The sequence below is a fragment of the Oncorhynchus gorbuscha genome, linkage group LG22 (assembly GCF_021184085.1).
Source record: "Oncorhynchus gorbuscha isolate QuinsamMale2020 ecotype Even-year linkage group LG22, OgorEven_v1.0, whole genome shotgun sequence".
NCBI classification, from domain to species: Eukaryota; Metazoa; Chordata; class Actinopteri; order Salmoniformes; family Salmonidae; genus Oncorhynchus; species Oncorhynchus gorbuscha.
In genome coordinates, this window is record NC_060194.1 from 32,941,776 (window position 1) to 32,951,534 (window position 9,759).

Here is a 9,759-nt window from a genome sequence, read left to right on the forward strand (position 1 = left end):
GAACACTTAAACAACACAATGTAACACCAAGTCAATCACACTTCTGTGAAATCAAACTGTCCACTTAGGAAGCAACACTGATTGACAATAAATTTCACATGCTGTTGTGCAAATGGAATAGACAACAGGTGGAAATTATAGGCAATTAGCAAGACACCCCCAATAAAGGAGTGGTTCTGCAGGTGATAACCACAGACCACTTCTCAGTTCCTATGCTTCCTGGTTGATGTTTTGGTCACTTTTGAATGCTGGCGGTGCTTTCACTCTAGTGGTAGCATGAGACGGAGTCTACAACCCACACAAGTGGCTCAGGTAGTGCAGCTCATCCAGGATGGAACATCAATACGAGCTGTGGAAAGAAGGTTTGCTGTGTCTGTCAGTGTCCAGAGCATGGAGGCGCTACCAGGAGACAGGCCAGTACATCAGGAGACGTGGAGGAGGCCGTAGGAGGGCAACAACTCAGCAGCAGGACCGCTACCTCCGCCTTTGTGCAAGGAGGAGCACTGCCAGAGCCCTGCAAAATTACCTCCAGCAGGCCACAAATGTGCATGTGTCTGCTCAAACGGTCAGAAACAGACTCTATGAGGGTGGTATGAGGGCCCAACGTCCACAGGTGGGGGTTGTGCTTACAGCCCAACACCGTGCAGGACATTTGGCATTTGCCAGAGAACACCAAGATTGGCAAATTTGCCACTGGCGCCCTGTGCTCTTCACAGATGAAAGCAGGTTCACACTGAGCACATGTGACAGACGTGACAGAGTCCGGTTTGGCGGTGGGTCAGTCATGGTGTGGGGTGGCATTTCTTTTGGGGGGCCGCACAGCCCTCCATGTAGCCTGACTGCCATTAGGTACCGAGATGAGATCCTCAGACCCCTTGTGAGACCATATGCTGGTGCGGTTGGCCCTGGGTTCCTACTAATACAAGACAATGCTAGACCTCATGTGGCTGGAGTGTGTCAGCAGAGGAAGGCATTGATGCTATGGACTGGCCCGTTCCCGAGACCTGAATCCTATTGAGCACATCTGGGACATCATGTCTCGCTCCATCCACCATCGCCACATTGCACCACAGACTGTCCAGGAGTCGGCAGATGCTTTAGTCCAGGTCTGGGAGGAGATCCCTCAGGAGACCATCCGCCACCTCATCAGGAGCATGTCCAGGCATTGTAGGGAGGTCATACAGGCACGTGGAGGCCACACAAAGTACTGAGCCTCATTTTGACTTGTTTTAAGAACATTACATCAAAGTTGGATCAGCCTGTAGTGTGGTTTTCCACTTTAATTTTGAGTATGACTCCAAATCCAGACCTCCATGGGTTGAACAATTTGATTTCCATTGATAATTTTTGTGTGATTTTGTTGTCAGCACATTCAACTATGTAAAGAAAAAAGTATTTAATAAAAATATTTAATTTATTCAGATCTAGGATGTGCTATTTTAGTGTTCCCTTTATTTTTTTGAGCCGTGTATATATATATTTTTTACTATTCTGAATTTTCAGGGGGTGCTGCAGCAACGTCAGCACCCCTACCTCACATGTTTCCACATCACAATAAATGACATTGAAACAACATTGAATTAACCAGTTTGTGCCCAGTGGGATGTTCAGCTTTCCTGTCCATCCTATTATCAAAACTCACCCAGTTTTGAGTCGTCATCGGCCTTGTCCTCCATTTCAGCAGTCAGGTCATTCAGCTCTTTCTGTAGCACTGTGCAAAATATGTACAACTAAGTTACAGATGTGCTTGAATAATGTATGTCTCATGAGTAGTTTTACACTAAAATAATCAAAGTATTTCTCTGAAATTACCTTGTAATTAATGAAATGCTGTTTTCACTCACCTGCAATCTGGTAAATGTTGCTCTGAGTATCCACTCCTTTCTGGAACTCCCATATCAGATTCTGCACCTCAATTATTCTCAGAACTGAAAAAGGACAACCACATTTGAAACGACTCGATTGAATTAACCAAAAAATGTAGAATTAGTCTCATTTGTAATTTGTCAGTGTTTTATTTATTATAATTGCATAGCATTCCACGTGCTCTCTCAGGATGGGTTAAATCAGTGAAAACTCACTCCTTTGTCCGTTTGAACTTTTTTCCTGCAGTTCGTTGCTCTTCGTTTTTAATTCTCGGTTTTTCTGCTCCAGTTGCTTCTGCAGCTCTGAGAGACAGATACAGTTAAAATATAACAAATTAAACCATGACAGTTTTTCATAACAGAACAACCCTTCTGCAGTGCATGGAGTAATGAGGGGGAAAGCACTGGCAGTGACACTCACCATCGATCTTGTCTGCGGCTTCTGGAGAAATGATTTGAGTCCTCAGCCACTTCACTTCATCATTCAGAACCATGATACTTAGAACTGTTAGAACCAAAATGATCTACTATTACTATACAGTAAGCTGCTGTCAACTGAAAACACAATGTACCAATTATAAATTAGCAGAAACTTTCCAACTGGCCTCACTCACCTAGTTTGGAGATGCCTGAATTTTGACTGTTAAGTAAGTTTATCTTGTCCTCTAATTCACCCCTCACCCCTGTGAGAGGCACACACAAAACAGGCTTAGGATCATAAAGAGAGTTTCAACATCTCAGAATATCATGATGATGTGTGAGAACCAGTTTAGTCAAAATGTTAAATGTTGAGGACATGGTGAATGAAACATATTTCCAGGTAGAATATTCTGGCTTTAGTGATAGGCAGAAGAAAGAGTCTCACGGTCATATTTGTTCTCGAGACTGAAACACGTTGCATTATTCTCCTTCAGCTGTTTCTGCAGGTCTGTTTTAAAAGGAAGGAGCATAATCTATCAGACATTCTTATCAAAGTAACACAACAATCAAATCAAAAATTAAACGTAGAACACTGTGGGTTTTATACCTAAAGTAATGATTAGAGCAGACTAGCGCTGTAGGCCTGTAGTGATAAAAAAGACAGGAACAGAGGAAGTGGTCTTTACCTTTGTTTTCAGCCCGAACTCTGTCAATCTCATCCTCTTTGTCCTGAACTTGTTGCAGAAGTGCTGGAGTTCAAACAGTTCATTTTGATACACATTAGAAAATTAGAGCATCATACTTCACACAACCCAATGAGGGTGTATTCACAGGAGGGTGCATTCACAGGAGGGTGCATTCACAGAAGGGTGCATTCACAGAAGGGTGCATTCACAGGAGGGTGTATTCACAGGAGGGTGTATTCACAGGAGGGTGCATTCACAGGAGGGTGCATTCACAGGAGGGTGTATTCACAGGAGGGTGTATTCACAGGAGGGTGCATTCACAGGAGGGTGCATTCACAGGAGGGTGCATTCACAGGAGGGTGTATTCACAGGAGGGTGTATTCACAGGAGGGTGCATTCACAGGAGGGTGTATTCACTGGAGGGTGTATTCACAGGAGGGTGCATTCACAGGAGGGTGCATTCACAGGAGGGTGCATTCACAGGAGGGTGCATTCACAGGAGGGTGCATTCACAGGAGGGTGCATTCACAGGAGGGTGCAATCACAGGAGGGTGTATTCACAGGAGGGTGCAATCACAGGAACATTGGAGATACTAGCAATAAATATCTCACCAGTGATCTGGGCTGCTGTTGTCTGCATCTGCTGTGTTGTTTGTATCTGTAAATCCCTTTGTTCCCTCATTATATAAATTATCTTCATAACTGGTCAGAGAGAAAGAAAATTAGCAAAGTAACAGGGTGGGATTATTTTAGTCTGTATCCCTTCTTCAAATCATATTTCATAAATTGTTGAAAATATCTTTTGTATTTTCTGGACAGTTAGATATGATAAAAAATATCAAATTTTGCTGCTTCACTCACTCAGCTGTACGCTAGTCTCGTCCTCCCCCTTCAGTTGTTTCTTCCAAGCTTCTTGTTGTTTTTCCTTGTTGTTTAAATTCTTCTGCAGCTCTAATAAAAACGCACAATGCTTTTGACATTCTTCAAATCATGCAACATTTAGTGCAAAAGGGTTCACAGTCAGTGGTGCAACCAATAACAATTACAAGTAGGGTTGGCATGTACCTGCATGTTGGGCATTGGTCTTCTTTTGTAGGTTTGATATTTGTATGTATAGGTTATTTATTGCATTCTGCAATGCTAAAATCTCCTCAGCTGAAATAATCAAGAACAGAGCAGTCAGTGGGACATGCAGAGACACTAGATCCTATTGCAGCATATCTCCGTCTAGGATCATTATGGAGAGACACTAGATCCTATTGCAGCATATCTCCGTCTAGGATCATTATGGAGAGACACTAGATCCTATTGCAGCATATCTCCGTCTAGGATCATTATGGAGAGACACTAGATCCTATTGCAGCATATCTCCGTCTAGGATCATTATGGAGAGACACTAGATCCTATTGCAGCATATCTCCGTCTAGGATCATTATGGAGAGACACTAGATCCTATTGCAGCATATCTCCGTCTAGGATCATTATGGAGAGACACTTGTCCACTTACTTAGTTCAGTGTTAGTGTTGTTGTCAGGCAGTTGTAATATCTTGTCAATTAGTTGCTGTTTCATCTCCTTCAGTTGCCTCTGTAGATCTATTTTAAAAAAAGCAATTTAGCTTTATCAGAGATCAGTTCAACTCAATGTCCAACTCGGGGGAGGGGGGGGGGGGGTAATTATGTCTATAAAATAACAACTATTTAGTCACCAGTCATTTTAGTTTTGGATTCCTCAGTGAGCTCCGAGATCCTTTTCTGTAGCTCTGTAATCTCATTCTCTAATGTGATCATCATCACCACTGAAAAGCCAAGAGAGATAACTTAGCAATGCATTTTGGAAGAAATTCTCCTCTGATATTGTCAGCATGCTCTGTGAGCTATCTTGTGTGAGTGGGCGTCTGTTTGCCCTACAGATGTTTTCCCCCCAGGTGAGTCAGTTTCAGGAATCCAACCCAAACAAACTGACCTATTTTGGAGTCATCACTCCCTTCGGAGTTGCTCTCCAGTTCATTGATCTTGGCATCCAGTTGTCTCTGTAGAACTAGACAGAACAATAGTAAAATGATTTGCAGGCGCCAGGCTTTTGGGAAAGGAAGAAGGTAAGTATTCTATGGTAAAAAGATACGCAAGGAACATTTCTAAATCTTGAGTAGTTTAGATTATACTGTACCAGTGATTTGGGTTAAAGTCTCCAGACTGCGATTTGTTTTCTCTAACTCCCAGATCTGGGTCTGCAGTTCAATTATCTCAAGAACTAAAAAATAACCAATGTCATAGTCAAGTGAAATTACACATGCATATTTAAAATGTACAAAGCTGCTATCCTGCATTCTTTCTAAGAAACTGGACTGAAAATGATTCCCTGATTCTGAACCAATTTTACACAATTCACCACTACTGAACAGTAACATGAATGCTGAAATAACAGGGTTCTTCTCTTACTACGTTGAGAACTGTGACTGTTCTTTTCCAGTTGTTCTGTTTTAAACTGCAATTGTTTTTTCTTTTCCTCCAGCTGGCTCAGTAGGTCTAAAAGACAAATAAACATCCTTCATGAAGAACCAGTAAGGTAGGTGTTAACATTTTGATTTTAACACAGTTCAGAATGGTACAAAAATCATTACCTTGATTTGATAAAAATGAAAATACATTTTGTTCACTAGGTTTCATAGTGACTATGTGGAGATAACTCACTACAGCAAATTATACATTGTAACAAATGTTGAACAGAGTGGAATTGGAGGGTGTCATGGTTATGTTCATGGAGAGAAGGCATAATAAACAACATTCTACCAGTGATCTTGGTGGAAGTTGAGGTGGATGTGTTCTTCTTCTGTAATTCATTCACTTCATAGGTAAGAGCTGTGATCCTCAGAACTATAATGAGAAAAATAGGAAAAAGAAATAAATATGAGTGATAGGGTTTCTACCAGTAATCTAGCATCTATGCTAATACCGATTAAGTCAGTTCCACTCACCCAGGTTTCCATTGTCATGCGACATCTGTTCCAATTGACTCATCTTATCCTCCAACTGAGCTTGCAGTTCTGTTAGATATATTGTATTGTTTCAAGCATTAACAGTATTGTACCGTAGTATAGTTGTTCTATAAGAAGTTGTTTGACATATGTCTAAAAGATAAGACTTGCAGTGGTGAGGTAACACTTACTGGCAATGTGATCTGATGTTTCCAGACCGCAGGTTGCAGACTTCACTCTCAACTGTCTCACTGTGAGCTTCAGTTTAAACACTTCTTGTTCTAAAATGAATAATAAAGAATTTTAGAGCCATTTAATTGGTCCCTACACTTGACATCGAATAATTGGTCTTAGATGCCCAAAATTAAATGAAAGCTTATTGGTCGCATACAAAATTTTGCAGATGTTATCGCAGATGCAGTGGAATCATGGCTGGCTCTAGCCTTTTGGGGGCCCTAAGAGGCCCACCACCTCGCGGGCAAAACATTTTAGTGGGCCGCCCTTGACGGTAGAGATAAAAAATATTTACGTTTTAAAGTTAATTTCCTGCAATTCTACACATTTTGCCATGAGGTGAAGAGAAAATGTTGCAGTTTTAAAGGAACTTTTCTGCAGTTCTACACATTTTGCCATGGGGCGGAGAGAAACATTTTTCAATTTTGAAGCTAATTTCCTGCAATTCTACACATTTTGCTATGACATCTTTATGCCATGTAAATGATATCTGAGTGAAAGTGACTAACAAAATAAATAGGAGCACCCTGGAGGTCAGGACCTCTGGGCACATGCCCTGCGTGCCCGGTCGGTATTCGGCCATTATCACTACAAGTTTAGATAGCTGGCTAGACTAACTTATCAATCTAAAAATTGTTAGCTGACATGGGTAATTGATTGGCTGTCAGTGACTGACATAACAAGTAAGTTGAGACATCGACTGAGTTGCTAAAAGTATGAAAAATTATGTTTTTTAGGGTCGTTTATGTAGGTTATGCCTGGAGCCGGCCCTGAGTGAAATGCTTAAGTTTCTAGCTCCAACAACGCAGCAATATCAAGCAATACAATAACAATATACAATTAAGACACATCAGAACGAGCAATGTCAGAGTCCAAAATAATAATATTAGAAACATTCTGAGCAAAAAATGTAAGTAATAATACAAAAAAATACAAAATACTGCAAAGTTGGCTAGGAGCTAGAAAAAGGGCGACCGCGCTTTAGGTGATATGTAGGACCAGCAGCAATACAACAGCTCACCCAGTTGAATGGTGTGGCTGGTTTTCTCATGCAATTGTCTGTTTGTGTCCTCCAGTTGCTCTTTCAGACCTGTGAAGACAGTTGTGTTAAAATAACATAGGTTCAATAGAATCATTTGTCACATCACATACAGGTCGCATCTATTCAGATTATATGGTTACATGACAACACTCATTTTAGGTAGGCATATGCAACAATATAATCTGTTATTACCACATTATGTATTTCAACCCCCCCCCCCACCCCTCGCTGAATTGCTGTAAAATTGGTGAACAATGTGCAGCATCTTATGATACCAGTATAATAATAGATTTGATATGAAGAAGTGTTTGCAAAAGCAAGGTACTCACCCTCACAGGTGTTCACAACAGTGCACTGTAAAGAAAATTGTAAGTTGATCCATTAAAAAAAAATTAAGGCAACCAGCTGCCATATCATTTCTAGTTTGCTCAACTTTGAGGCAGGAATGTTTTGCTAACATACAGGTAACTGCCAAAATAAAGGAAACATCAACATAAAGTGCCGTAATAGGGCACACTTTTGCTGGTGGTGAAAAAAGCTGTTTCAGGCACCGCTCCAGAATCTCCCATAAGTGTTTAATTGGGTTGAGATCTGGTGACAGATGGCCATGGCATATGGTTTACATTGTTTTCATGTTCATCAAACCATTCAGTGACCACTCATGTCGTGCTCTGTGGATGGCGGCATTGTCATCCTATGGAGGCATAACCATGGTAGCCAAAATAATGGCCTGCCCTGCAGGGGAGGGCTGAATTTTCAGTGTGCCACAGAAGACTACACAGGTCTGCTAATACAGGACTAATAAAGGCCTGGTGCACTAATTTTGTAAAATAAAAATAATTGTTTCAAAAACACATATTTTTGTTTTTATTATGATTTTTCAGGGGATGCTGCAGCACCCTCAGCACCCCTACTTCCTGTGGCTATGGTTGCCAGTACAATCGTGAGTTAGCACAATGTGTTGTTTGTCTTGTTTAACTTCCATATGAAAATATATCATCCGCTAAACTATATATTTTAAGTTGGATGAACTATAATATCGACTTTTGCTCAACTATGTAAATTATTTGTATATGGACACATGAATGTTGTAAAGTTGTTATTTTGTATGAGTATATCAATGTTGTCCTTAATCACCTTTGACTCCTTTCTAGTTATTTTAAATATACCTTGACTAACTACAGACCATATAAACAGGTACAACAATCTCCCCAATGGGGAAAACTTATCCACTTGCTTTTTTGCTATATCTGTTGTAATAAATCAGAAAGTAAAATACAACTTCCCGAAAGGCAGATAAGAAGACATGTATTAATAAGAAGACTTGTATTTTAATCCAACACAGTATATTAAGTAAAAACGTGTTGTGTAATCAACTTAGTTAGTTGTGTTAAAGGCAAAGTTCATACAAGTTCTTACCTGACCAAGGTAGCCATTTGGTAAAGTGATCTGAAGATAAGAAAAACAGAACATTACATCATTCTAACACCCAATTTCTAACCTAATCACATTGAACATTATTATCGGGCAAGTGGAAACCAGACAAACCTGTATGGACAAAACAACTGTTATATGCTACGAGAGAGGGACCAAGCTTGGTTTAAAAATGTGCGTATTTTGGAGTAAGAGACAGAATGTATAAGGCTCTTATGTAACAGTGTTGCTTTCTTCCCTCTCCTTGCCCCAACCTGGGCTTGAACAGGGACCCTCTGAACACATTAACAACTGCCTTCCCACGTAGCATCGTTAACTATCGCTCCCACCCAAAACAATTACATCACCGATTGAAATACTACTAGCATGCACAGTTAACTAGCTAGCCATTTCACACCTATTACACTTACATTGTGCTTCCGGAGGATTGCGTCTACATCCATTCCATGAGTTATTGGCCCCTGTAACACCACAGGGGGATCTACATTCTTTATGTCTCTCTGGATGCGAGGTTGCAAAGCATGGCCACCTTCATGGGGGACTGACAAACAAAACACATTAGTGCTCAATGACTGTCCTTAACCATTTAAACTACACATAGAAATGTATATATTGTATTCTATTGCTATTATCCAGTAGTACAATATCTGTCTATGCCGTGAAAATAGCTTGAAGCAATACATTTTCAAACTCAGTTGTGACTTACCATGTCTACTTAACGAATCCTGAAGGAGACAGGGGAGAAGGAGGCAAATTAAAGTTGTCTGTATTCTTGCCATCATTCTCAGACAGACTTATGCTCGTTCCACAGTCGTCTAGCTTTTATAAAGCTGGCTGCTCCCAACGTAGTTTCTGAATACTCTTCTAAAGACCTCATCCAAGGGGGAGGGATGAAGTATCCAAGATACTCTCCAACTAATTTAAACATTGTGTAATTTTGACCTATTTCCAAATCAGGAAAACAGAGAACTTGACAACCAGCCTAGATTAGAGCAATATTAGAGCAAATAGACTTATCAGAAAATAGTCTTGCTGACGGGAAACAGGAACAGGAATCCAAAGTTCATATAACTGATATGTTATATTAACCAACCAATGGGTA

General features: G+C 40.5%; 1 protein-coding gene across 2 annotated transcripts in view; it reads right to left on the reverse strand.

Moving 5' to 3' along the window:
- Positions 1-9,522, reverse strand: part of LOC124009386 (putative leucine-rich repeat-containing protein DDB_G0290503) — a 36,995-nt gene extending 27,473 nt beyond the window's left edge. For both annotated transcript variants that reach the window (XM_046321179.1, XM_046321178.1), the window contains exons 1-23: positions 9,364-9,522; positions 9,068-9,198; positions 8,643-8,672; positions 7,553-7,577; positions 7,203-7,271; positions 6,139-6,228; positions 5,948-6,016; positions 5,763-5,846; positions 5,412-5,498; positions 5,140-5,223; positions 4,936-5,010; positions 4,679-4,768; positions 4,479-4,565; positions 4,037-4,126; positions 3,833-3,922; positions 3,584-3,673; positions 2,972-3,034; positions 2,731-2,793; positions 2,480-2,548; positions 2,287-2,370; positions 2,082-2,168; positions 1,845-1,928; positions 1,643-1,711 (exon numbers count right to left, since the gene is read on the reverse strand). In XM_046321179.1, coding sequence (XP_046177135.1) covers positions 1,643-1,711; positions 1,845-1,928; positions 2,082-2,168; positions 2,287-2,370; positions 2,480-2,548; positions 2,731-2,793; positions 2,972-3,034; positions 3,584-3,673; positions 3,833-3,922; positions 4,037-4,126; positions 4,479-4,565; positions 4,679-4,768; positions 4,936-5,010; positions 5,140-5,223; positions 5,412-5,498; positions 5,763-5,846; positions 5,948-6,016; positions 6,139-6,228; positions 7,203-7,271; positions 7,553-7,577; positions 8,643-8,672; positions 9,068-9,198; positions 9,364-9,439 — 1,786 coding nt within the window. In that variant the 5' untranslated portion in view covers positions 9,440-9,522. The remainder of the gene's footprint in view (positions 1-1,642; positions 1,712-1,844; positions 1,929-2,081; positions 2,169-2,286; positions 2,371-2,479; positions 2,549-2,730; positions 2,794-2,971; positions 3,035-3,583; positions 3,674-3,832; positions 3,923-4,036; positions 4,127-4,478; positions 4,566-4,678; positions 4,769-4,935; positions 5,011-5,139; positions 5,224-5,411; positions 5,499-5,762; positions 5,847-5,947; positions 6,017-6,138; positions 6,229-7,202; positions 7,272-7,552; positions 7,578-8,642; positions 8,673-9,067; positions 9,199-9,363) is intronic.
- Between the last annotated feature and the right edge of the window lie 237 nt (positions 9,523-9,759).